This window comes from Macaca nemestrina, chromosome 9, assembly GCF_043159975.1.
Source record: "Macaca nemestrina isolate mMacNem1 chromosome 9, mMacNem.hap1, whole genome shotgun sequence".
Taxonomy (NCBI): domain Eukaryota; kingdom Metazoa; phylum Chordata; class Mammalia; order Primates; family Cercopithecidae; genus Macaca; species Macaca nemestrina.
Genome location: NC_092133.1, coordinates 70,470,676 through 70,496,403, shown reverse-complemented (window position 1 = coordinate 70,496,403; position 25,728 = coordinate 70,470,676). Strand labels below are relative to the sequence as shown.

The 25,728-nt window shown below is 44.2% G+C and overlaps 2 protein-coding genes across 11 annotated transcripts in view; one reads left to right on the top strand and one right to left on the bottom strand.

The window, feature by feature from the left end:
• The window catches only part of LOC105466005 (adaptor related protein complex 3 subunit mu 1), a 76,078-nt gene that overhangs the window by 23,053 nt on the left and 27,297 nt on the right, over positions 1 to 25,728 (top strand). For 3 of the 9 annotated variants that reach the window (XM_011714738.3, XM_011714736.3, XM_011714739.3), the window contains exons 7-9: positions 2,185 to 2,392; positions 4,319 to 4,463; positions 5,247 to 6,213. In XM_011714738.3, the coding sequence (XP_011713040.1) occupies positions 2,185 to 2,392; positions 4,319 to 4,463; positions 5,247 to 5,347 (454 nt within the window). In that variant the 3' untranslated portion in view covers positions 5,348 to 6,213. Of the gene's footprint in view, positions 1 to 2,184; positions 2,415 to 4,318; positions 4,464 to 5,246; positions 6,214 to 7,427; positions 8,947 to 14,146; positions 14,298 to 25,728 lie in introns of those variants that run through there. The other 6 variants (XR_977910.2, XR_977912.2, XR_977911.3 and 3 more) reach the window with 5 other exon arrangements.
• LOC105466004 (vinculin) overlaps positions 9,043 to 25,728 on the bottom strand; it is a 125,929-nt gene continuing 109,243 nt past the window's right edge. The window contains exons 16-22 of one of the 2 annotated variants that reach the window (XM_011714733.2): positions 24,297 to 24,599; positions 22,050 to 22,174; positions 20,243 to 20,428; positions 17,279 to 17,482; positions 14,860 to 15,063; positions 14,292 to 14,396; positions 9,043 to 11,177 (exon numbers count right to left, since the gene is read on the bottom strand). In XM_011714733.2, the coding sequence (XP_011713035.1) occupies positions 11,031 to 11,177; positions 14,292 to 14,396; positions 14,860 to 15,063; positions 17,279 to 17,482; positions 20,243 to 20,428; positions 22,050 to 22,174; positions 24,297 to 24,599 (1,274 nt within the window). In that variant the 3' untranslated portion in view covers positions 9,043 to 11,030. The remainder of the gene's footprint in view (positions 11,178 to 14,291; positions 14,397 to 14,859; positions 15,064 to 17,278; positions 17,483 to 20,242; positions 20,429 to 22,049; positions 22,175 to 24,296; positions 24,600 to 25,728) is intronic. The other variant, XM_011714735.3, reaches the window with a different exon arrangement.

Sequence of the window (25,728 nt, the reverse complement as noted above, 5' to 3'; positions counted from 1 at the left end):
TGAGAGCCGGGTGCAGTGGTTCACTCCTGTAATCCCAACACTTTGGGAGGCCAGTGTGGGCAGATCACTTGAGGTCAGGAGTTCTAGACCAGTCTGGTCAACGTGGTGAAACCTTGTCTCTACTAAAAATACAAAATTAGCCAGGCGTGATAGCGTGTGCCTATAATCTCAACTACTTGGGAGGCTGAGGCATGAGAATCACTTGAACCTGGAAGGCAGAGGTTGCAATGACAGATCATGCCACTGCACTCCAGCCTGGCCAAGAGGGTGAAATTGCATCTCAAAAAAATAAAAAAAAAAATTAGCATTGGGGATCGTAGTTTTATAGCTAGTTTGTTTCTTGAAAATACCAGAAGTTATTTGAGTAACATTATGACAGGACTCAAAAGCAGACAAATTATTTCTTGGCTCTTTTTTTCTTTGAACCAGAGTTCGGCTCTTATTGCTCAGACTGGAGTGCAATGGTGAAATTTTGGCTTACCTCAACCTCCACCTCTAAGGTTCAAGTGATTCTCTGCCTCAGCCTCCCAAGTAGCTGGGATTACATGCATGTACCACCACGCCCGGCTAATTTTGTGTTTTTAGTAGAGACAGGGTTTCTCCATGTTGGTCAGGCTGGTCTCGAACTCCCGACCTTGAGTGATCCGCCCACCTCAGCCTCCCAAAGTCCTGGGATTACAGGCGTGAGCCACCGCACCCAGCCTGTTTCTTGACTCATCACATAGGAACTGTTTTCATTTATATAAAACATATTTTACATTATTTTTCGGTGGGATCGTAATTCATTTTTTTAAACTAGGGCCATTTGCCCCAATTGTTTTTGTTTGTTTGTTTGTTTGTTTGTTTTATGTTTTTTTGGTTTTTTTGTTTGTTTGTTTTGAGACGGAGTTTCACTGTTGTCGCCCAGGCTGGAGTACAATTCTGTGATCTTATGGCAACCTCTACCTCCTGGGTTCAAGTGATTCTTCTGCCTCAGCCTCCCAAGTAGCTGGGATTACAGGCGCCCACCACCGCGCCCAGCTAATTTTTGTTTCTTGTTACTTTTTTTAGTAGAGAGGGGGTTTCACCATGTTGGCCAGGCTGATCTCAAACTCCTGACCTCCAGTGATCTGCCTGCCTTGGCCTCCCAAAGTGCCGGGATTACAGGCATGAGCCACTGCACCCAGCCACCCCCAATTGTTTATACTGTTATTAAACTTCAGATTTCTGTCTTGATTTGTATACAGTTCCCAGCACAGTGGTACCAGAACATTATGCTATACTCAGCTCCCCCTTGTGTAGATGCTGAATCTGCAGTTCTGGAGGTACCGCCATCTTGGTATCCTTGGAGGATTGGTTGCAAAAATCAGCAGATGCTCAAGTCCCTTATATAAAATGGTGTAGTATTTGCATATAACCTATGCACATCCTCCTGGGTACTTTAAATCATCTCCAAGTTACTTGTGATAGTACACTGTAAACACTGTGTAAATAATTGTTATACCAGGTTGACTTTTTATTTTTATTATATTTTGTAGTTGTATTGTTATTTTTTTTTTATTTATTTATTTTTTTTTTTTTTGAGATGGAATCTCGCTCCGTTGCCCAGGCTGGAGTGCAGAGGCGCAATCTCAGCTCACTGCAATCTCCACTTCCCAGGTTCAAGTAATTCTCCTGCCTCAGCCTTCTGAGTAGCTGGGACTACAGGCACAAGCCACCACACCCAGCTAATTTTTGTATTTTTAGTAGAGACGAGGTTTCACCATGTTGGCCAGGCTGGTCTTGAACTCCTCGCCTCAGCCTCCCAAAGTACTGGGATTACAAGTGTGAGCCACCACACCCAGCCTCAGCTAATTTTTGTATTTTTGTAGAGATGAGGTTTCACTATGTTGGCCAGGCTGGTCTCAAACTCCTGACCTCAGGTGATCCCCTCCCACCGCCGGTCTCGGCCTCCCAAAGTGCCGGGATTACAGGCATGAGCCACCACGCCTGGCCGATAGTGTTAAATAATATTTTCAGTCCTCAACTGGTCAAATTCAAGGATGCATAACTGTGGCTACAGAGAGCCAACTCTGTAGCACCTTATTGTGGAGTTAAAGGTACGGTAGGATACTCTGGACAGAGGTTTTCAGGATACCTCTGATGCTTTCCACACACGATTAATTGTGTTTATGCTTTTGTATCTTTCTCTGTTTCTCTTTTTAGTCTAGTGGCAATACCAGTGTATGTGAAACATAGTATCAGCTTTAAAGAGAACAGTTCTTGTGGCAGATTTGATATAACAATTGGACCAAAGCAGAATATGGGGAAAACTATTGAAGGAATTACAGTGACAGTTCACATGCCAAAAGTTGTGCTGAACATGAACCTGACAACCACACAAGGCAGCTATACATTTGATCCAGTCACCAAGGTACAGCCACTTCAAATCAAGAGTGAGCAAGTGTTTCTGCAATCTATTTTGTGATTTGTGGGGAGGAATGGAGGGAAAGGTTTAGCACCTTGTTTAAAACTAAAGTTCGTATCAAAACCTAGAGAGCATACTGTGCTGTGCTTCTGCCACTGGCTGCCAAAGGAATCCTGCAGCTGCTACTGAGCAGATGAACAGAAAAGTGTGTCATTCTGTCCTTTTTCAGAATGTGCCTTCACTCATCCATTATTAATCCAGAGCCTCACTCTGCTATCTAATAAGAAAGAAGTAAAAGCAGGCCGGGCGCGGTGGCTCAAGCCTGTAATCCCAGCACTTTGGGAGGCCAAGATGGGCGGATCACGAGGTCAGGAGATCGAGAGACGATCCCGGCTAACACGGTGAAACCCCGTCTCTACTAAAAAATACAAAAAAATAGCCGGGCGAGGTGGCGGGCGCCTGTAGTCCGAGCTACTCGGGAGGCTGAGCCGGGAGAATGGCGTAAACCCGGGAGGCGGAGCTTGCAGTGAGCTGAGATCCGGCCACTGCACTCCAGCCTGGGTGACAGAGCAAGACTCCGTCTCAAAAAAAAAAAAAAAGAAGTAAAAGCTTTTTTAAAAAGAGAAAACATTATGTAGAAGAAGATATTATGATGGTATATGAATTATTAAGTTTTCTATATAAATTGATCATTAAGACCTTTTTCTTCCTTTTTAATTTAAAAGCATCATTTCATACTCTTTCATAGGGCTAGGAAAGCTGCTTCCTCACCCTACGTAAATTTTCCTGTAGCAGAGGGTTTTCAGAGAAACTGTAGCAGATGATTTTCTCTCAGCTTCCTGATTAGCTAGTAAATATGATTGTTTTCAATAGCAGAGTCATTGAGCTACCTGATAAATGAAAAGACATGTTTTTTGAATAACATCATAGGATGTTAAAGATTATTTAATGCAGTTGTAAGGATTCAAAGAACCTCCTGGAGACCACACAGGGCTGAGAAAGGGAGCTTCAGATTCCTGGCCCTTTACCACAGCTTCAACTATGACAGCTTTGCTTTCTTTCTCATCTGCTGCTGAGCCTCCACACCTAAGATTTCATTTGAACGATGAGTTTCACAGCTAAAAGTTTTAAAAACACCATCTTAAGTCAATCTAATTATTTTACAGAAAAATAAACAGAGGCCGTGCACAGTGGCTTATGCCTGTACTCCCAGCACTTTGGGAGGCCGAGGTGGGCGGATCACCTGAGGTCAGGAGTTCGAGACCAGCCTGACCAACATGGAGAAAGCCCATCTCTACTAAAGCTACAAAATTAGCTAGGCATGGTGGCGCATGCCTGTATCCCAGCTGCTTGGGATGCTGAGGCAGGAGTATCGCTTGAACCCGAGAGGCGGAGGTTGTGGAGAGCCAAGATTGCGCCATTGCACTCCATCCTGGGCGACAAGAGCGAAACTCTGTCTCAAAAAAAAAAGAAAAAGAAACAGGCCCAGAGAAAAGTAGTGAAGATGGTATGATGGAGAACATTTGAAATCAGAGAGCCTTAGGTTCAAATCCCAGCCTTACCTCTGACTAGCTGTGTGACCTTGAGCAAGTCATTTGATCTCTGAGCCTTAATTTCCTCATTTGTAAATAGAAGACAAAAGCTACTTCACAGCCCTCAATGAGATAACATATGAATAGTGCTAAGCACGGTGCTAATACAAAAGAAAATGCTCAACAAATGTAGATTCTCTGTCCTCACTCCCCATTCAAAGTCACAGAGCTAATCAGAGGTAAACTCACTGTAGATCCCAGATCTCTTGTTTTCAAGAGACTGCACTTCATTTTTACAGAAGTTTATGATACAGAAGTTTATGATGTCTTTGAACCTTGTTTTTGAGGGTTTGTCTTTAATAAATGGTTCTATTTGTTTTTCATTCTTTGTCTTTTTAAGGTACTAACATGGGATGTGGGAAAAATTACTCCACAAAAGCTCCCAAGTCTTAAAGGACTGGTAAATTTACAGTCTGGAGCCCCCAAACCAGAAGAGAATCCGAGCCTCAATATACAGTTTAAGATCCAGCAGCTTGCTATTTCAGGTAAGGATAAGGTTGACTTGTAGTTAAGGGTAATTGAGTTTTGCAAGCTCAATTATTAGGCACTTAGAAGAGTAACAAAAGTTTCCCTCTCTAGAAAGAGCAGTAGCCCTTTGGCCGGGCGCGGTGGCTCACGCCTGTAATCCCAGCACTTTGGGAGGCCGAGGCGGGAGGATCACGAGGGCAGGAGATCAAGACCATCCTGGTCAACACGGTGAAACCCCGTCTCTACTAAAACTACAAAAAATTAGCCAGGCGTAGTGGTGGGCGCCTGTAGTCCCAGCTACTCAGGAGGCTGAGGCAGGAGAATGGCGTGTACCCGGGAGGCGGAGCTTGCAGTGAGCCGAGATTGCACCACTGCACTCCAGCCTGGGCAACAGAGCGAGACTCCGTCTCAGAAAAAAAAAAAAAAAAAAAGAGCAGTAGCCCATTTGCCTTTTACACTGTGCTTGGTGGGGCCATCTCCCAGGCATCAACCAAATGATTTTGGAGAACACCTTATTTCAAACAGCTTCCCCTCACCTCTGCCCTCATTCAAGCACCAAAAAGGGAGTTATTCATATTTATAGAAAGTAGAATTATACTTCACAGACATTCCCTGCCTGTGTGGGAATCTTAACCAAAACCATACCATCAAAGTGCAATAATTTGTAAATGATAGAAGAGACATTTCTTCCAAATGGTGGAAGGGACACTGGTTAATGTCAGATTTACCATATAGTGCTCATTGCTAACATATTGGTTGGGATGATGATAATTTATTCTTTTTCATTCTTTTTGACACAGGCTTAAAAGTGAACCGTTTGGACATGTATGGGGAGAAATATAAGCCATTTAAAGGAGTCAAATACGTCACGAAAGCTGGAAAGTTCCAAGTGAGGACATGAGAAGAGGCCAAAATTTCTCAAGACCAGTTTGTTTTCCAAGTGTCATTATGATGTATTACTATTAGGTACCAAGTGGGTGGGAATAGATATTCTAGTTAAAGCATTTGTGTCTAGCTACACACCGCTAACAAAGTTGCTTAGTTATCAATGTAGGATTCTTAAGGAGCTTTAAGCTAAGGAAACCTTTTAGTGACTTAGCTTATTTTGTATCTTTTCACTTAGGAAGATGTTGGAGGTGATTTTTTTTCCATAGGAGAATACCATCTGACGGCTGCACATTGTAACAGTAAAGGCAGAAAGCTATAGTGATAACCTCTCTCCTAAAAGGAGTTAACTGGTCTCATCCAGCAGAAGCTATCTTAAATCTCTGATGTGTCAGGTGCAGCCAAATATCACACGTGATCTTAGCCATCCCAAACCAGTATCTGTCCCAAGAGAGGAAATTCCCCCCACCCCCAGAAGTTTACAGAAAACTGCCTCTTCAAGTGTTTGCCTTATTCAGCTTTTCACTTGTGCCATTAAGCAAGCACTGTAGCAAAAGCCACTTCCACATGGCCCTGGCAGGGAGCACTGCTGCTCCATGCTCCATTCTCTCTGTACTTGGTATTGTATTTTTTATAAATAAGATTTTTATGTAAAGCTTATTTGATTTACAGGGACCTTGCTGCAGTAAATACCATCTCAATTTTGTGCCACTGGTTCAGCTGTTAGCACAGTAAAAAAATCATTTGTATCACAGGGGCAAATGCTTTATTAAGGTAGTAAAAGGGAACATTACTTCTGCTTTCAGGAAGTTACTGCAAGCACAAGCATTTGTGCTTTTAAGCAAATTAAAGTAGTAAAAGAAAAACTTAAGTGAAACCTTTGCCATCTTAATGTTTTATAATATAAAGCTTACCCAACACCAGTTAAGCCATGGTTAACCTAAATGTCTCATGCCCCAGTTCAGCAAAAGGAGGAAAATGTGCCTGCCTCACTGTCATCAGTCTTTCTAAATCTTTTACCTTTTTTTTTGTTGTTCTTAAGGGGTTGAATTTGCCTGCATTCCTTGTCTTTAGGGGAAATTCCCTTTTCATATTGTGTGCTTCCCAAAGCTATAGTCATAGATTTCTTCCAGAAACTATTGTCATAATTGTCACTGGAGTGCTTAAATATACTTACTATACTGACAAAATACATGGAAGTGAGTTATAATGAGGCAGAAACAAAATCCTCAGTAACACTGATGATACTGTACTGATCACCATGGTTTTGGAAAGTCAGTCAACAGTTGTATTATTGCACTCAACTTCATTGTGTCATTTTATGTAACTTCTTCATCTTGGTGGTCCTTGCCCAGTTATTTTTTGCCTCATTAGACATCAAGAAATGGAGAAAGACTGAAAGTTAAGATATTCTTCATGTTTCCTTCTTATTTATGCTATTTTCTTCTCTTTATAGCTCCATTCTTCTTTCAGTCTTCTCAGCTTATAACCGTCTTTTCCTTATGCTAAGGATAGCCCTTACACTCATGCCATCTGTGCTGTCAAGGGCTGCTGGTTGGTGCTGGTACAAGGAGCCCACGGAGCAGCTTTCTTACCTTTGTCTGCCCTGTCTTTCATGGCATAAGAAAGGCAACGTTTTGCAGCTTCCATATTTCTGAAGAAACTAATCTCAGATTGGCAGTTATTTTACAGAACTGCCAAATAGTCAAAATGTTGCCAAATATTTATTCCTTTTGCCTAAGTTAAGCTACCCAGTTCAGTTGCTTTTTATTTTTAATGTCTTGACTCTTCAGAGTTTGTACCTCAAAAGAACAATCAGAACATTTGCTTCGCTTTCTGCTGAATCCCTAATCTCAACAGTCTATACCTGGACTGTCCAGTTCTCCTCCTGTGCTATCTTCTCTTCTATCCAAGTAGAATGTATGCCAGGAGCTCCTTCCTTCTAGCAATTTCTACTAAAATGTCCAAATAGAATGTTTTCTTTTACAATCAAATTACTGTATTTATTAATTTGCTAGAATCCCGTAAATCATTTCGGTAGCTCTGGCTATGCTATCAATAAAAAAGATGAAAGCAACAAGTTGATTTTTTTTTAGGTCTACTATTGATTGAACATTCTCCAATGGGCAAGGCTCGTTGTCAAAGCAGGATGAACATGATCAGATTTTCTTCTGCATCATCACACAAGCTGTGAGTGTTGCTGCAAAGCACTTCTCAGTACTCCTTCCCTAACCTCGTTATGTTAATAGCCATTCATACTTGGCTTAAGCATCACCATTCTGGCCACAGTCTGAGAGATTAGTGATCAAAGCTCCCTTCTCTATCACTACCACCACCTACTGATAACAAAGATTCCTGAATACTTAGTAGTAGTAAAATATTTTTCAAGCAGAGTTACAGCTAATCCTGGATCCCTTAGTTCTAAATTCATAAGGAAGCATATCAAGAACAAATGAAGTAGATGATTATTTCCAGTGTGTGGGAGTCACATTATTTTATCCAAAGGGAGTTCCTGTGATAGGTTCATTTCTTAAGTGGTGCTACAGTAGAAAATCAGGAATAAATACAGAACAAGATCAAGAAAATGCTGATCTTGTCCTAAGCGGCAAGTGATTTGAGAAAATGATTATACTGCAGCAGGAAGGCAGCACCAGTGAACATATGGTAAATGGCAAAAACAAGACAGTTCTGCTAATTCAGTAGTAGCCTTGAACTTTGCTTTAACTCAAACAGGCTGGAATCTGTCTTTATATTTGGCATCTTTCCAAGATAAAGCAGTGATAATAGCAGTTGGCAACACTAAATATCAATATCATCACCCTTTAATGACATGTTACCCCTTTCAGATCTAGAAAATCAGGCAAAAACAGTGATGTCCCAACTCTAAAAACCTGCTCCTACTATTTTAGTCAGTGTTTCTTTAAGGAAGAAGAGGACTATGTCCCCCAAAGCTATCTCTGCCTTATGGCCCATATAAGGGCTTTTTCCTGGTGGATCCCTGAAAACCCTATTTATTCTATACTAGGCTTTGGAATATGAAAAACGGACCTGTGTGGCCAGGCGTGGTGGATCACACCTGTAATCCCAGCACTTTGGGAGGTCAAGGTGGGTGGATCACTTGAGGTCAGGAGTTCAAGACCAGCCTGGCCAACATGGTGAAACCCCATCTCTACTAATAATACAAAAATTAGCCAGGCATGGTGGTGCACGCCTGTAATCCCAGCTACATGGGAGGCTGAAGCAGGAGAATTGCTTGAACCCAGGAGGCAGAGGTTGCAGTGAGCCAAGATTGCACCACTGCACTGCAGCCTGGGCAACAGAGCAAGACTCTGTCTTGCAGTGGGGGAAGGACCTGTGGTACTCCTACAAACTTAACAACTTTAGCTTTTCAGGGAACAGTGATGGTCTCCACAGATAGCTAGAATCTTCTAAGGTGAAAACAAACTGTTTCATCCAGCTGCTTTCTGCCTACTGTTAACCTTTGCCACTTCCATTCCTTTAAGTGTGTAATCCCCATAGTTGTCTTGTATCACACACATCCTTGTTAAGTAAATATACCACCGTTGATTTCTTCTTCCAGTACAACATTGGATTAAATAAAATCTTTAGTTTCCAGATCTTGAGGATTAGTTTCATTGGCTCTTCATCAAAACAAAGGAGAAACCTGACCTAAAAGTTCTTGCTAAAATAACATACCCATCATTGAAAGCATTATTTATACAAATGCATTTTATTGTTTTAAACAGAACAAAAGAAGAGGCAGAAAATATTTGCATATAACAAATCCTAGCTTATAAATGTAGTTTTTTAGCGGTGATTCTCTAATCATTCAGGGATTTTTTTTTTTTTTTTTTTAATTTGCTGCACTGTGTCTTGAGCACTGATATTGGAGAAAAGCACATCCGGCATAAAGTGTAAACCAGTGTCTCAAACCACTGGAAGAACCGGGAGAGCAAACATGATTTTTCTTATTTCCTCTAAGTAAATCTTTAGTAAAACAACAAGTGATCTTTGGCATAGATTCATACTTTAAAGGCATTAATATTGCATTTATATCAGGCAAGCAACTATACAAATATGCTGAGGGCCTTGAAAATAAACATCCTCATTTTAAAGGAAATAGTGAAAGCCTGAGTGTACAGGACCAACTTAAGTTTTACACATTCGATGTTGGGAACTAACACACAGTGATGGGTGAGCTGGAAGGATGTTCAGGCAAGGGTTCTTACTCCTTTACTCATCTGGTTCTGGCTTTGGGGAAAAATAAGGTTTCACGTGCTGGAAAATACTTAGCAGTAATAAGTACCAAAAAGGAAACATTGCCCTCTCATTTTGCCTAGTGGGAACTTACTGTGGTGATAAGAAATATGAAACCCATTACTCTCTTGAACCCCGTACTTGGGAGTAGATGCAGAGAGCTTGGTTGTAGTTGGTTGCAGGGAGGTAGGAATTACAGGAGTAGTATTTCCCATTGATTCATCTTCAGCAGCACTAGAATTCTAGTCTGCAAATACCACTCTCCTTTAGGCAGGAGGTGTCCTTCGGACAAGGCTGCCTTGCCATTAAACACTGTTAGGGGACAAGCACTCATTCTTAGGGCTGAATTTTAAAAGGATAAAAAGGATCTTTTAGAGCTACAGATGAACAAACACCTACATGTCTTTAAAATCTTGTTTAGAAAGGGTGTGGAGGAACGCTACAAAAACCAGGATAGGAGACATGTTTTGGTTAAAATTAAAATGCAGCATTTCAGCTCAAAATGAACAATTAAGAGCTAAGAATGAATGATAAGGCCTCAGCACAGACCTCTGCAGGCAGTGACTAAGCATTGAGTGCCGGGAGTGGCCCTGCTGAGAAGATGGCAGGGCCACACCCTGGCTACTCTGCCCTTCCAGCGGGAGAGAGCACCAGGACACAGTGTGTTCATGGGATGGCTACCTTGGCGGGCTGAGGCAGGATATGGGATGGGAAGTTTCCCTAGCACAGACATTGCTCAGGGGCATGGTAAAGGCAAAATCATATGATTCTGTGATTTCTTCCTGACGGTGAAATACGGTTTTATATTGTGGGAAACTACAAGGATTAAACTGAGGAAGGGCGGGAAATGAATCCAGGCCCCATATGCTGGGGCTCCACAGAGGCCACCTTCCCCTGTAGCGGCGAAGCTCACTTCTGAAAAGGACCCAGGTAGCACAGCCCAGGGAAGGCAGGCATGGTTGGCAGCAACATGGAAAGCTCAAAACAATTTTTGGAGGCACAGCAATTTTCCTGTTAGTAACTGACTTGCCTGGGCCCTGGGTCTTGGGAGTCTGGAAGAGTGGATGGGAGCCAAGGAAAGAGAAACAGAGGGAAGTGTCCCCTAGGGAACAAGGGCAGAGCAGGGTGTCTGGCTAGTGTTCACTTGGATTCTGAGCTTATGTGAAGTCCATGGGCTAGAAACCCAGTCCGCCTATTGGGATAGAGGGTGTACAAGTATAACTGTGTTTGAGAATACAGGGTTTATACAGAAACACATTTCAAAGTGTCCATGAAAAAAGAGTATAAATGTTTTCTAATTTGAAGAGGCCCCCATTCCTTTCTGATGTGTCAGGCCAGGATGTGATTTTCAGCTCCCAGCAACTCAGGGCAGCTCCTGGGACTCAGATCATTTTCCTTCTTTTTAATAGAGGTTTCTGTGCCAGCCAGGCTCAGCCAGGTGCCTACTGGTACCAGGGAGTCTTTCTAACCCAGCGCAGTGTAAATCCAGCATCTGTTCGAATTTTGATTGAAGCAGCTTCTGCTTCCCGCACAGTCTCCTTCACAGACTGCATGAGGTTCTGGGCGTTGTGAACCAGCATCTCTGTGGCCTGCAAGGAAAGAGGTACCTTCTGTTACCCAGAGTCCCTGATGTAGGCCTGTCTCTAAAATAGGTTTCAGCCAGGAGTGGGATGCAGTTAACCCCACTGGTAGCTGGCATCCCCCATATTTGCTTGCATCACTAGGGGTTTTCCCAGATCACCAAAAAGAACCCAAAACTGGCCATCGCTGATTGTGTACTGTGGCTTCAGATAGCCTACAGCATGTCCTCTTTCTTGGTCTTCAAACATGCTTCTCCCTCAGGGCTTACTGTTTCCTCTATCAGGACTGCTTTTTCCTCAGGGATCCCCCTCATCTTCAGATCTTTGCTCACTTGTCACGTTGGTGAGGATTTCCCTGCTCATTCTTTTTTTGAGATGGGGTCTTTCTCTGTCATCCAGGCTGGAGTGCAGTGGTGTGATCTTGGCCACTGCAGCCTCTGCCTCCTGCGCTCAAGGATCCTCCTGCCTCAGCCTTTGAGCAGCTGGGACAATAGGTACGTGCTGCCACATCTGGGTAATTTTTTTGTTTTTTGTAGAGACAATAGGTACATGCTGCCACATCTGGGTTCCGCCATGTTGCCCAGGTTGGACTCAAACTCCTGGGCTCAAGTGATCTGCCCACCTCAGCCTCCCAAAGTGCTAAGACTATAGGCATGAGCCACCGCACCTGGCCTCATTTTCTCCATTGAACCTATCATCACTAACTGATACACTACATATTTTACCTAGGTTGTTTGGGAGTTTTGAGGTTTTTTTCTGTCTTCACACTAAAATTTAAGTTATACAGAGTAGATTTTTGTCAGTGTTGTTCACTGTTATACCCCCAGTATTTAGGATGGTGCCTGGCACACAGGAGGTATTTCATAAATATTTAATTAACGAATTTTAAAAACAACCAAATGAACAAACCAAGCAGCCAACCACTTTAAACCCATGAAAATCTAAATACGTTAATCTTTCAAACACACAAACTTAGAGGACTGAAATCACATTGGTATTCTACCATAGAAAGTCAAGGATCTTGGCAATTCATCAGCCCAGTAATTCTAAGCTATTTTTGAGTCATGCATCATTTGAGGATTTAATGAAGGCGGGGAATTCTCCCCCAGAAAAAATGCACACATGCATAAAATTTGTACACTCAGTTTCACAGGCTCTGGTAAGTGTCATGGTGGACTGGAATTCCTCATCAGTTGTTCTTTTCACTTGGTCAGCAATGGGACTCAGGCCCAGAGACATTCATAAAGTGAGGATTAGGACTCAAGATTTCTGACTTACGTCGTATGGGTTTTGGTTTTTGTTTTTGTTTTTGTTTTTTTTGAGATGAAGTTTCGCTCTTGTTGCCCCGGCTGGAGTGCAATGGTGCAATCTCAGCTCACGGCAACTTCCGCCTCTCGGGTTCAAGCAATTCTCCTGCCTCAGCCTCCCGAATAGTCCTGTGTTTTTTCCATTCTATCATACTGTCAATTTCTACCCTTTTTAAAACTGGAATATTTAATGGAACATAATAGATGATTCTCAAGACATATTTTTAGTGGTTAATTGATTAAGTCTGTGATTAGGCCTGAATCTCAGTCTTATCCTTCTTTCCCCATTTTTTTACATCTTTCTTTGGACAGAAGCGATCACATGACATAGAAACAGCCAAGTGTGCAAACCCTATATAGAATATATGGAAGTTAGGTGTGAAGACACAGTTCCCATGGTTTGGGAGAAGAGAGGATTAGGGTGAGAGTTGTTGGATTAGAATATGGTAGCAGAAGCAACAATAATGGCACCAAGAAGAATGGCCACCTTATTTCTTCTTCTAAAGTGCCCCAGGGCCCTATCTCCTGGCCTAGAGATCAGAAACAGTTGTTCTTTCAAACTATTTTTGAGTTCCCCAAGGGGCGTGGGGGGGATTGTGTCTTTTAATTTTTTAAACTCCCTTAACACCTAATACAGTGCTTCACCTTACACCATGTGTGACGAGCCCTGTGTGGCTAGTCCAACGAAACTGTGTACCTCATGTGTGATGAGCCCTGTGTAGGCAGTCCATCTGGGAATCTGGTTCAGAGCAGGGCCTCCCGGAGGGGAAATAAGGAGAGTAAGGGGTGCTCAAATGAGGGTTTCCTGAAAGACCTGGGCCAAGATTCTGGGAAGGAGGACAAACTTCAGGAGGTAATTGCCAAGGTATATGCAGGAAGCAGTGGTTAAGAGAACCTTCTCAGCACCCTTATTTCTATCTCTATCAGAGAAACCTAAAGAGAATATGAGAAGCACCTCCTTTGAGCTGTCATTTCAGTTTCAGCACAGGCCTAACTACCTCATGCCCCTGAAAAGCCTGCACTATTCATCCTCCCTGAGGCACTAACACCCAGAGAGCTGAAAAGCGGACATTCTCTCCAGCCAGAAACATACAGTGAGTTGAAAGGAACAGGCACTGGAGGCCTCAAAAGATCCAAACTTATTCCAAGGGTAAGGAACTGAGTGGAGTCCTAATTGCCACTGATCCACAATATTATTTTAGACACTTAACCTCTCTAGACCTCAGTTTCCTATCTGTAAAATGATAATAGTTGCCCAAGAGCAATTCCAAATTCCTTTTATTTTATTTATTTATTTATTTATTTTTGAGATGGGCTATTGATTGCTATCTTGCCCAAGCTAGTCTTGAACTCCTGGTTTCAAATGATCCTACTGCCTGAGCCTCCTAAGTAGCTGGGACTACAGATGCACACCACCACACCTGGTTCCCAATTCCTGGTTTGTTGTGTTGTTTTGTTTTGTTTTGTTTTGTTTTGTTTTGTTTTTTCAAGACAGGGTCTCACTCTGTCACCCAGGCTGGAGTGCAGTGGTGCAATCACAGCTTACTGCAGCCTTGACCTCCTAGGCTTAAGCAATCCTCCTGCCTCAGCCTCCCAAAATGCTGGGATTACCTGCATGTGCCACTGCACCTGGCCCTAATTCCAAATTTCTGATGTATCTATCCAACACAGACTTTCCCCTCCTGAGAGAGTCTGAGTGCATCCCACGTACTGAATACTCGATACTTGATTCAGAAGTAAAAATTTCCCCGAAGTGGAATTACTGCAAAACAGCACAGAAGCTGCCAGCCAGAAACCAAAAACAGCTGCCACATACCTGCTCCGACTCCTCATCACTGATGTTGGTCCGGCCCAGCATGGTGGCCTTCACTGTGGACAGGATTTTGAGCTGGGTGCTTATGGTTGGGATTCGCTCACATACCTAAAGAGAAAGTTTAATTTGGTATGTTTCTCTGTTTGCCTCACCCAGGGTGGAATGCAGTGGTGCAATCACAGCTTACTGCAGCCTTGACCTCCTGGGCTTAAGCAATCCTCCCACAAGCTCCTTGAAGGCAAGACTTACCTACCTCTGTATTCCCAGTGGCTGGCACAGAGAAGGCACTCGATAAATAAGCAGCAGAATTCCACTTGTTTTTTTCCCTAGGGTCAGTACAATCCCTTTCTCCAGAAATGGAAGCATTCATTTGATTAGGAAGTAACCTTTCCTGAATCTGTCATTCCCAGTACATTTGTGTTTTTCCCTTTCTGCTATTTCTGTCCCCGGTGAAGTGCCTCTTTCTCCCTTACCTAGTTTTTCTCTCCTGCTTTTCTCCCTCTCATACCCTCCCACTCCAACACACACACACACACATACACACACACATGCAGCCTCTTTCCCCGAGTACCTGTAAGAGGTTGGTTCTAATCCGTTTATCTGTGCACTGCTTGGCAACCTCCTTGGCCAACCGAGTCACCTCGTCTGAGGCCTTGGCGATGTCCTTGGCACACTGAATGAGCGCCCGCTTGGTACCACTGCCCCCTCTTACCAGCCGAGACATCTCAGCCATCAGCAGAGCCATGCGCTTGGCTGCTGCAATGATGTCATTGCCCTACAGGGAAGCAAAGATACAGTGTGAGCTCTGCCCACGCTCTGGCCATGTTAAGGAAGGAAGGAGAAACGCAGAGAAGAGGAGGGAGCTTGCCACCTTAGCATCCCTCCGGAAGGGTGAGAAGAGGAGAAAAGGGCCGTTCTTGAGTGATACGGACAGCACTGGAGGAAAAAAAAGAATGAGACAGGGCACGCGCCCAAGCACGCAGTGTGAGAAACAGAGAGGGGGAAGAGAGGAGAGAGGAGGGGGAAAGAAGGAGCGGGAGAGAGACATTTCCTGACTAAAAAAAAAAGAAGACCCAGATATTAGTCTGAAAGGGCAAGATGTGCACCCCAGGCACAGCACTGAACAAGCACTTTGGCATCTCCAGGTTAATCATATCAATAAACTAGGGACAGAGCCAACGAGCTGGTTAAATAGGCACTTTCATTTCTATAGGGAGAAAGCAGTAGAGCTGGCCTGAGGGGAAAAATACAGAGGAGCCTTTCCAAATGCTGAAATCACCCTCCTCATGCTTACCCTTGTTGCAAATAGCAGCCAAGGGCTCTTGCTAAAGAATGTCAAACCCCAAGTAACTATTCTCAGCCTGGGTGAGGGGAGGAAAAAAAAAAAAAAAAAAAGATATTTTCTGATCTAGCCTGCTCTGGCTAGCCCTCTGGTTTGTTTTTGTTTTGTTTTGTTTTGTTTTTTCAAGACAGGGTCTCACTCTGTCACCCAGGCTGGAGTGCAGTGGTGCAATCACAGCTTACTGCAGCCTTGACCTCCTGGGCTTAAGCAATCCTCCCACCTTATTTGTCCCATCAACCTGAACGAACATGTTGCTTTAATTTTTCCCATGTAAAAGGGTAAAGAATCAATTCTTCAGTCCCCTCAGCTAAGTGAAGACTCCAGTTAAAGGAACCTTCAGCGAAGAGGATGCAAGGGAAGGCATCAGGAAAATAAAAGTCGTGATTCAGGCTGTAAATGGAACCCTCACTCCAAGGAATGGCAGTTTATCGTAGACTTGGCATTTTAGTTTACTAAAACCCTCATGGGTCATAAAAAAGAAAGATACAAGTTATTTATTCTGTGCCCATCTCATGAAAGCTCCTCTTTTGGCTGCTAACAACCCCAAGTCATAGCAACTGCAATGTTCAAAACTAGCTAAAAGGCCAGGCCCTCCTCATTTTTCCCCTCATGCCCTTCATTTCTCTACATTGCAGTGAGGCATACACAAACCATACCACTGCAGGGTGCTCTGCAAGAGGCCTCCACAGGCACCATGAAGCAGTTCATCGTTTATGCTGGGAGGGTGTAACATCTCAGGCAGTAATTGAGGCCGGAGAGAACGCAGGTATGGGAAGAAGTCAAGAAGCAAAGGGCATGTTAGACAAGGTCCTCTGGGTCTACCTCTTCTAGTGCAGACCTAGGATCATTCCAGGACCCCATGACCTTGGTTAGAAGATAGCATGGTGCCATGGTTAGTTACTACCCATCACTCTTCAAAGCCTTTCTTCTTGCAGCATGCCACCTTTAAAGGGAAAAGTGATCATCCCAATCGCCCTACTCTCCAAACTAGCTTTGGTTCATTCCTGAAGGCCAAAGTTCTATGGAGGCCTGTCTTGTGGCCTTGAGTACTCCGTTTCCCACTCCCACTCCCTCCCACTGAGACACCTGGACAGGCAGTCAGTGAGGCCCCATTCTCTGTGGACTCCCATCAAGGCCAGCATCTGCCACATAGCCAAGTGCAGGGCAGCATGCAGTCCTCCCCCAGAGACCCTGCCATATAAAGCTGCCTCTCACCCTCATCAGCTCTCCCTGAGCCATCAGTGAGGGGTCAGTCGGGAGCAGGCAAAGCTCAATGGTCAGGCCAGGTGTCCTCGTAATGGTCCACCATGGTTCCTGACCTGGAAGTCATTGAGAGATGCATCCACGGCTTCCCAAGCGGTTTAAAGTTCCAACGATGGCCACAAAGTCAGTAAGAAAAGGAATCCTTTCAAAAAGTGACCCCCCCATCTCTCTTCATTCCCCAAACATAAATGCAGTCCAATTAATCTGGCATTAGCAGACCTATCAAACTTGTGAAGCCAGTCCTAACAACATGGTGCAGACAGACAGATGCCCGCCCTGCTCAGACTCACAGGACCAGCACAGATCATGAGTGATGCAATGTGTCAAGGCTGCACATGGCCGGATGCATATGGAGCAGCCCCCAACTGGGGGTGCTGATCAGTACCTTACTAGACCACTTGGTAGCTTCCCGATGCAAGGACTGAGCCGCGGCCAGAATGGGCTGGTTGACCGGCTGATTGGATGGCATTAACAGCAGCTCAGGTTCGTAATCGTCTTCCATGTCAGGGGGGACAGGGAACCCAGCAGCATCGGCCGCATCTGCCTCAGCTACAACACCTATACCCACCTCAGCGGCTGGGATGCCCGGCTTTGTCGATGGCGGGAAGGATGAGAAACAGGGATAGTGTTAGTAAGAGCAATAGGACTTGGGAAACTGGGCTTCAGCTGGTTTAGTGACCAAAGCCTGCCTAGGATGAGAAAGAAACATGTTCTCTAGGAGCCTTGTGTACCAAGCTTCATAGAAGGGGGAATTCTCAGCCTCCAGCGCTACTCAGCCCAAGCCACCGTATGGTCAGAGAAGAAAAGGGACTCACTCCAATGGCAAAGGGCTTCTGGAGAAATCTTTACACCAAGAAAGCAAGTGGCATCCATTTCTTTAATATACTTGATACTAAAGTTAAACCTCACAAGAGTGATTCTCACATCAGAATATTTCTGAGGAGCCAAACAACCAAACAATAGTAGCAAATTACCTTTAAAAGGAATCCAGAGAGAAAAAGTAAATGCAACCACACAAGTTACTTTGAACGGAACAAACTGAACACTGCTGGATCATATGGTCACTGTTGTACATTTTCCTGGGACACAGGAGGCAACTTGGGTCATCTCTGCAGCTGCCAGACACAGATTATTTCCTTCATGAGTTAAAAGTCCCAGAATTAAAAATGATACATCAGAGGTAGTGAATACCAAACTAGGAAAGAGGCAGGAAAAACAAACACAATGGTAAGTGAAGAGAACTTAAGTATCCCACCGTCACCCCGCTGTAAGAAGCCTCAAGAAGCCACCTCGTCAGCCACCCATCTCAGGGAACATCCACACATCAGACCAGCTCTCTATCCCCTCAAGGTCTTCCAAGGCAAAGCTTCTACCATCTCTTTTTGCATCCATTGCTAGTACCAACTCAGAAAGCTGCTCCTTGGGTACAACCTAAATTTCTTGCAAAATAGGTTCTCACTCACACCAAACTGCTTATCTAGTTCACAGATAGAATAATATGTGAACTTGCCAAGTGACTGCAGCTGAGCTCGCAGAATCCAAAATTGGTGCTCATTTAAGAATGAGAATCATGATGGAGAGAACATGAATTTAGAACCAGGGATGGGGACTATAAAAGCCAGATGCTGAAAATAGACTAACGTGGAAAGAAAATTAAAAACTGCCACAACGAAGCCAAACCATTTATACGAAGAATGGTGAACACAGGTTCTTTACATCAAACATCTATACTCAAGAGGAAGTAGTTTATATGGAATTTTCTCTGAGGTTGTTATCACTCCTAAAAGTCTTATCCTGCACACAAAACCTGACTCCAAAGGGTGACGTTGTTGGAGGATTCAGGGCCAACAAGGGGTTCAGGTACCATCTGAACTCTTGCCTAAACTCAGCCAAGATCCACCTCTGCTGCTCAAAAGAAAAGCCAGCTCACTGCTGCTAAGGCTCAGAGTCCCACAGTGTACAGAGACAGATAGGTTGACAGACACACAAACAGATATTCCTCCCCAGCCCAGTACATACATGGTTCAAGTAGCTTCTGACTTCACACAACTCAAAGTCAGCAAACTCCTGATGTTCCACGCTTCAGGAGACAGACCTCAGGACTTCTGGCCACAAATGGCAGAGTGGGGCAAGTAATGTGGGCCAATGCTGTCTGCTTTTAAGTTTGTTTGTTTGTTTGTTTCAAATAATTCATGTATATTTTTTGTTCTGCATAGTGTATCTTGGTTCATTGTAATGAAATTTAAATTTCCTTTAAAATTTTCACTGTCACCTCCCCCACTCCCCATGCACAGTGGGACTCTGCCACATGCAGTTGGAGAGATACCATTATAAATAACTCTACAGGTCAGGTCGAACACCAGCAAAGTCTCCCGTCCGTCTTAGAACCTGGGCTCACAGCTAACAGTTCAGCAAAATACAGTGTTAAAAACCAATGTGAATTCCCCAGCCTGAAAAAAAAATCCAAGATCAGCTGCAGGTGCAGGAGGTCCCTGAGGAAGTACAGTTGGCACAAGAGCTCGAAAGCTTTGAGGATGTGCAAAGAATAAAGGCAAATAGGTGGTGGGAATAAAGATCTAGGGTCATAAAAACATTAAAGAAAAAAGATCTAGGGTCATATTAGAAACAGTTTAGAACTAAGAGCTACCTTTCACTGCAAGGTTAGCAATAGTATTCCTCTTATCTAGAAAAGCTACTGCTCACTTTTCATCATTTAGGGGAAAATAGGCAAAAGTTATTCATAGGGCAAGACTGCTGTAGCATCCATATTTTTACCAACCACATTAATATTTATACCTTCAGATTTGCTGAGTAAGAGACAGCCTGGAGCTGTCTTAAGTTGAGAGATAAAATGATTCTGAGAAAGGACAAAAGCATATGGCTTCTAAGATACCAATCTACTTGCTTCTGTGAGAAAAAAAACAAACAAAATGCAAACATTTCATCTAGCTTTAGCACAGTCCACAGAATTCATATTTGGAGCTCTGATAATTAGCAGTGTAGCATCTAAAAACATTTGCAGTTACAAGAAAGATAAGCAATTTCTAAAAGACCCCAAATGCCAAAGTCAAGGCAGCTGGCACTCTAATGGACAAAGAGGACAGGAACCCTCTTCTCAAATAACAGGCACCCTGGCTCTGGCTTTTGCAGCTTGAAGGAGAAATCATCAGGCGCCAGAAACATCTCACTAAACCACAGGTAAGAAGAGGAACATGCTATTGGCAACACAGGAACTAAAGGAGAGAGAAAGGGTGACTCCAAATAGACTCTTCTTTCTGGGCTGTGTGCATGGTCCTTCATCCTTTCTGAGAAGACATCCTTTCTCAACAAGAAAAGCTTCACTACTTACCTTGCTGGACCATTTGCGAGCTTCATCATGGAGCTGTCTGGCAGCCATCATCATTGGCTGGTTAATCACCTCCCCGGCCTTCTGCTCAGGGAACTCTTCATCCTTTTCCTCTGGTGGTGGGGGCCTAGGTGGAGGGACCTCACCTTCAGGCAGAGGTGGTTTGGGAGGAGCAAGCTCATCTGTTAGCTAAAAAAGAGAAAACAGGTTGTAAGTAAAGTCCTAAAATTACCCCCCGCCCCCGGAATTCTTTCGTTTCTTCTAAAAAGTGTCCCTAGAAAATCCACCCACATTCACTCCATGTAAGACCACCCACACTGAGCCACAAGGACCACCTGCTTCAATCTCAACAGAAGCAGGTTTCTCTACAAAAAGCTAGCAGTGGCCGGGCGCAGTGGCTCACACCTGTAATCCCAGCATTTTGGGAGGCCGAGGCAGGTGGATTACCAGAGGTCAGGAGTTTGAGACCAGCCTGGCCAACATGGCAACACCCCATCTCTACTAAAAACACAAAAATAAGCCAGGCATGGTGGCATGTGCCTGTAATCCCAGCTACTCGAGAAGCGGAGGCAGGACAATCACTTGGACCCGGGAGGCAGAGGTTGCCATGGGCTAAGATCATGCCACTGTGCTCCAGCCTGGGCGACAGAGCAAGACTCTATCTCAAAAAAGGAAAAAAGAGAAAAAAAAAAAAAGGCTTGCAGCTGCTGTTTTGGTTGCAACTCAGGGAGATATACACAGTGCTACCAGATGAAGGATTCTCAAAAAATCCCTACAAAAGATGTAAGTTCTGGTCCTGGTTCTACCAAAAAGCAGCTACATAGGCAAGTAACTTCTCCCCTTGGCCTGAGGTTCCTCATCTGTCAGTAAGGGGTAACTAGACCAAATGACCTCTAAGATCCAGATTCTAAATGGCATGACTCTATTGCTCACATAAGAAGCCATTCCCCAGGAATAGCCCTCTCTCCCAGCTCTAAACACCCACCAAGAGCCCAGCTGGAAAGAATCTAAGAAGCGTTGAAGGCTGGGAAACACTGTTCCTTAGCTGTGTGTGCAATGACCCAATTTTGTACTCAACCAACTTAGAAACTTAACATCTTTTAATGACATTAAATATGGGAAAGTAAATCAGATTATTGCCTTGATAGGTTATTTACAAAGTCAAGGTATTTCTAATACTGTTAGTTGGAATAAGTGTCTAAAAATAATCACTATTTCTGTTTCTGGAATTTGTATCTGCAACATATTGCCTAGCTAGCTTCTTCCTACACCATGTAAAAATATATTCACAGTACTTGCGGGGGTTAGTGGGGAAGGTATCTAAAGATCTTAAATTATAGTTGAGGAAAAAAATTTTAAAAGCATATATCTTGTTACTTAAGAAAAAGAAGTCAAAGGAAAGAACCACCACAAGATTTCAACCACCTTGGTTCTACCATTGTCAACTAAGAACACACCAAATCTCCTTACTACAAGCTGTGCAGATTATTTTACCACAATGCACTACCTCATCACTCATCACATCCACACTTACCAAAGCCAGCTCCTCTGCTCCAGCCACTCCCCATCACAGCAAGCCACTACCACACACACCAGTACTACACACACACACACAACCCATGCATTTAAGCACTAGGTTATAACTCCACTGGATTTAGAAATGAAAATCAAGATCTGCCTCCCACTAAGCTTCAAATGAAAGCTAAACGAAGCCACCTAGTGATGGAGGCTCTAAAACACAATCTACCTCTCTCTTGCTGCAGTCTCAACACCTTCCTGCTCAGTTCTCCGCATCTCTGAATTTACTTACTCGGAGTTGTTCAAGGTCTGGTGGAGGAGGCGGGAAGTCAGGCTCCTGAGGTTGGAAGGCTTCTCTGACCTTGGCCACAGCTCCCAGGATCCGATATCCCGAGTCCAGGAAGCTCTTTTGCAGTCCTAAACACAAGACACCCTCACTTTCAGCTGGGTGGATCAGTGCCCCAAAGCACTGTCTGTGCAGCAGCAGAACTGGTTCCATGAACAAAAGCTGGATGTGAAGCTGTCAGTAAACATCACGGGCAGTGATTGAAGAGGGAGGGAGGCAGGACAAGGCAGATGTCCTGAGGCCTGCAGAGCGTTGGAAGCATCACAAACCAGCTGTTCTTTTAGTGTTCAGGGTGCCTTCTTGGCTGTACAACTAACAAGTATGCAGGAGATCCCTGGGTGTGAACACTTTGGGCTCAGGTGGCATCCATCGCCTCTCTTATGATGAGGCAGTCAAGAGATAAGCCTGCCCAACTCAGAACATGGGAGATGTCAGTTTCAGATTGGACATACATTCCCTGAAGTACTTCTCACCTTTCTCTCTACTCTTTTGCTCTACTTGGCATTCAGTATGTTAACCCTTATGCTAAGCTGCGCTACTCTGTCCAGTTGCTTGGAATTCAAGAATCTACTCAAACTATTAGAAACTCCAGTTTTGGAAACCAAGCATGTCCTTAGTGATAATGGGTTGAGGATATTAGAAAGATTCTGCCTGAACCAGAGATGGATAGGGGAGCCCCTCCTTCCTACTCTCTTGCATTGACTACATTCTACTCATAGACAAGACTGAAAACATCAGATGTTCAAAACAGGAAGAAATTCAGATGATTTCAACCAAAGGAGCGGCTCCCATTATGATCTGCCATGGTAGTACCAAAAATATGATCCAAATTCACCTAAAGAAAACCCAGATTTATGGCCAGGCGCGGTGGCTCAAGCACTTTGGGAGGCCGAGGCGGGCGGATCACAAGGTCAGGAGATCGAGACCACAGTGAAACCCCGTCTCTACTAAAAATACAAAAAATTAGCCGGGCGCGGTGGCGGGCGCCTGTAGTCCCAGCTACTCAGGAGGCTGAGGCAGGAGAATGGCGGGAACCCGGGAGGCGGAGCTTGCAGTGAGCCGAGATCGCGCCACTGCACTCCAGCCTGGGCAACAGCGTGAGACTCCGTCTCAAAAAAAAAAAAAAAAAAAAGAAAACCCAGATTTTTTTTTTAGGTGTAGGGCCTAGGAGACCCACAGATCACCTTAAGCCCTCCAGATTTGATAGAAATTGAGAATGCTTTACAGAGAAAAAATGCATTTTAAGAAAAGCCCAAGAGAAGTTAACGCCAGTTACATAAACTAAATGGACGGTAAATTGGTTATCGTGCATTTTTTGAAAATTTTCCAAAATAATGACTGAACAAGGCGAGGAGCTATTTAGCCAGACCATATTAAGAAAGCACAGGCTGGGTGCCTGTAATCCCAGCAGTTTGGGAGGCCGAGGCCAGTGGATCACCTGAGGTCTGGTGTTTGAGACCAGCCTGGCCAACATGGTGAAACTCTGTCTCTACTAAAACTACAAAAAATTAGCTGGGTGTGATGGTGGGAGCCTGTAATCCCAGCTACTCGGGAGGCTGCAGCAGGAGAATCACTTGAATCCGGGTGGGGGGGCGGAGGTTACAGTGAGGTGAGATTGCGCCATTTTACTCCAGCCTGGGCAACCAGAGTGAATCTCCATCTAAAAAAAAAGCCCAGAGGCTGGGCGCAGTGGCTCACACCTGTAATCCCAGCACTTTAACAGGCCTAGGCGAGTGGATCACATGAGGTCAGGAGTTCAAGACCAGCCTGGCCAATATGGCAAAACCTTGTCTCTACTAAAAACACAAAAATTAGCTGGGCATGGTGGTGCACACCTGTAATCTCAGCTACTCGGGAGGCTGAAGTAGGAGAATCGCTGGAACCCAGGAGGCAGAGGTTGCAGTGAGCTGATATCACACCACTGCCCTCCGTCCTGAGAAAGCAGAATTCAGTCTCAAAAAAAAAAAAACAGAAAGCACAGAGAAGTTGGTCCAGAAAAATTAACATACAACAATCCTGCTGATACTGCAGAGATTTAGATGGAAAAAGATTAATCTAGCATTCTCGAACTAAATGTCTATAGCTTTTGCCCCCAGACTTTGTATGTGGTGGTTGTGGGGTACATATTCCCTCACTATCTTTCCTGAGTTAACCTCTCAGCGGAGGTGAGCCATAGTGCCATGCATTGCTTACCAGGGTCAGAAATGTTTCCAGCCACAGCTTTTGCATCCATCACCATCGGGGAGATGGTTTTGCTCAACTCATCAGAGGCGGCTTTCACAGCCTCACGGAACTTGGGATCCTCGGAATTCTCCACCTCCCTCTTAGCCACCAGCAGGATCCGGTTGGCCCGACGAGCAATGCTGGTTGCCCCAGCAACCAGCATCTGAGGCTGAATGTTGGCCATAGCTACCTTGCACTTGTCCAGGTCTTTTTTAATTGCTTCTTCCGAAGCATCCAACAGAGATTTGGTATCAATGGCTTCGTCCACCAGCCCTGTTAGGAAAACAGAAATGGAATTTAGTTTCAATTTAGAAGAACAGAAACTCCAAAACACTGTTATCCACTCAAGTTTCTCATGAGAAAGTATAACATCCAGAATTCTCTTCTTCAGCTCAGAGTTCTTCCTACATAATCAAAAGCTTCCAGGTAAACACCACAGTATAAAAAAAAAAAAAAAAAAAAGCAAGGACATAGTCCAAAAGCCCATCTGGATTTGCAGCATTTATACCAACCGTGGTTGCCAGCCTTCTTGTATCCACCCCAGACAACCAGAAATGCAACATCGGGAGGAAACAAGGAATACGTCTGAAACCATCACTGCATCACCACCACGTTATCTGTGAATAATATTTTCTCCCTGACCGTCTCACTCCCCAGCCATCTGTTGCTTGTTGGCAGCTTGTAGTGCTCAAGATGAGCCATGCGGAGGCTTCCAATAACCCTAACAGCCTGTTTCTTATTCCTATTACCTCTCTTCAGACACCTCAGGAGTTCCACTTTCATCTCGGGCTGCCATGGACCCCAGTCACAACAGGTTCTGCAGGGACAGCGAAAAGCCTACATTCCTCATTCCTTCTTTCCTATCTCTCCCTTTATAGAGAATGAAGACGATTCAGAGGTGCCACTTCAATTGCACAGACACAGGTTTGCTGGTGGTTGGTTTCTCCTTTTTAAAAAAAACTACGTAGTTGATAAGTTGGAGGAAACTCTGAGACAAGTTGTATTAAATGGTAGCTATTGTGGTTCCTTGAAATGTGAACCCACTGTAAATGACAGGGACACTTACTGTATCCACAAACACCGCCTCCCAGCCTCTGAAACCAAACTCGGGCTCAGACTGGGCAAAGACACTATTCAAAGAGAAGATAGGAGGAGTGACAATAAACATCACGCCAGGAGGGCAGCATTAAAATAAAAGAGACTCAAAGAGTCTCTCTTCTGACAAAGTTGCAAGGCTTGAATGAGAAGCCGCCACTGCTCAGCAGCCTTCACAGGGCCAAGTACACTGCTGAGCACATGACTGGCCCTTTATCCAATTGCAGCTGAGTAACAGAACCAGTCCCGCTCCAATTTCTCAGAACTCATTCTTCATGGATTAGACAACAAGAACTTAATAGAAAAC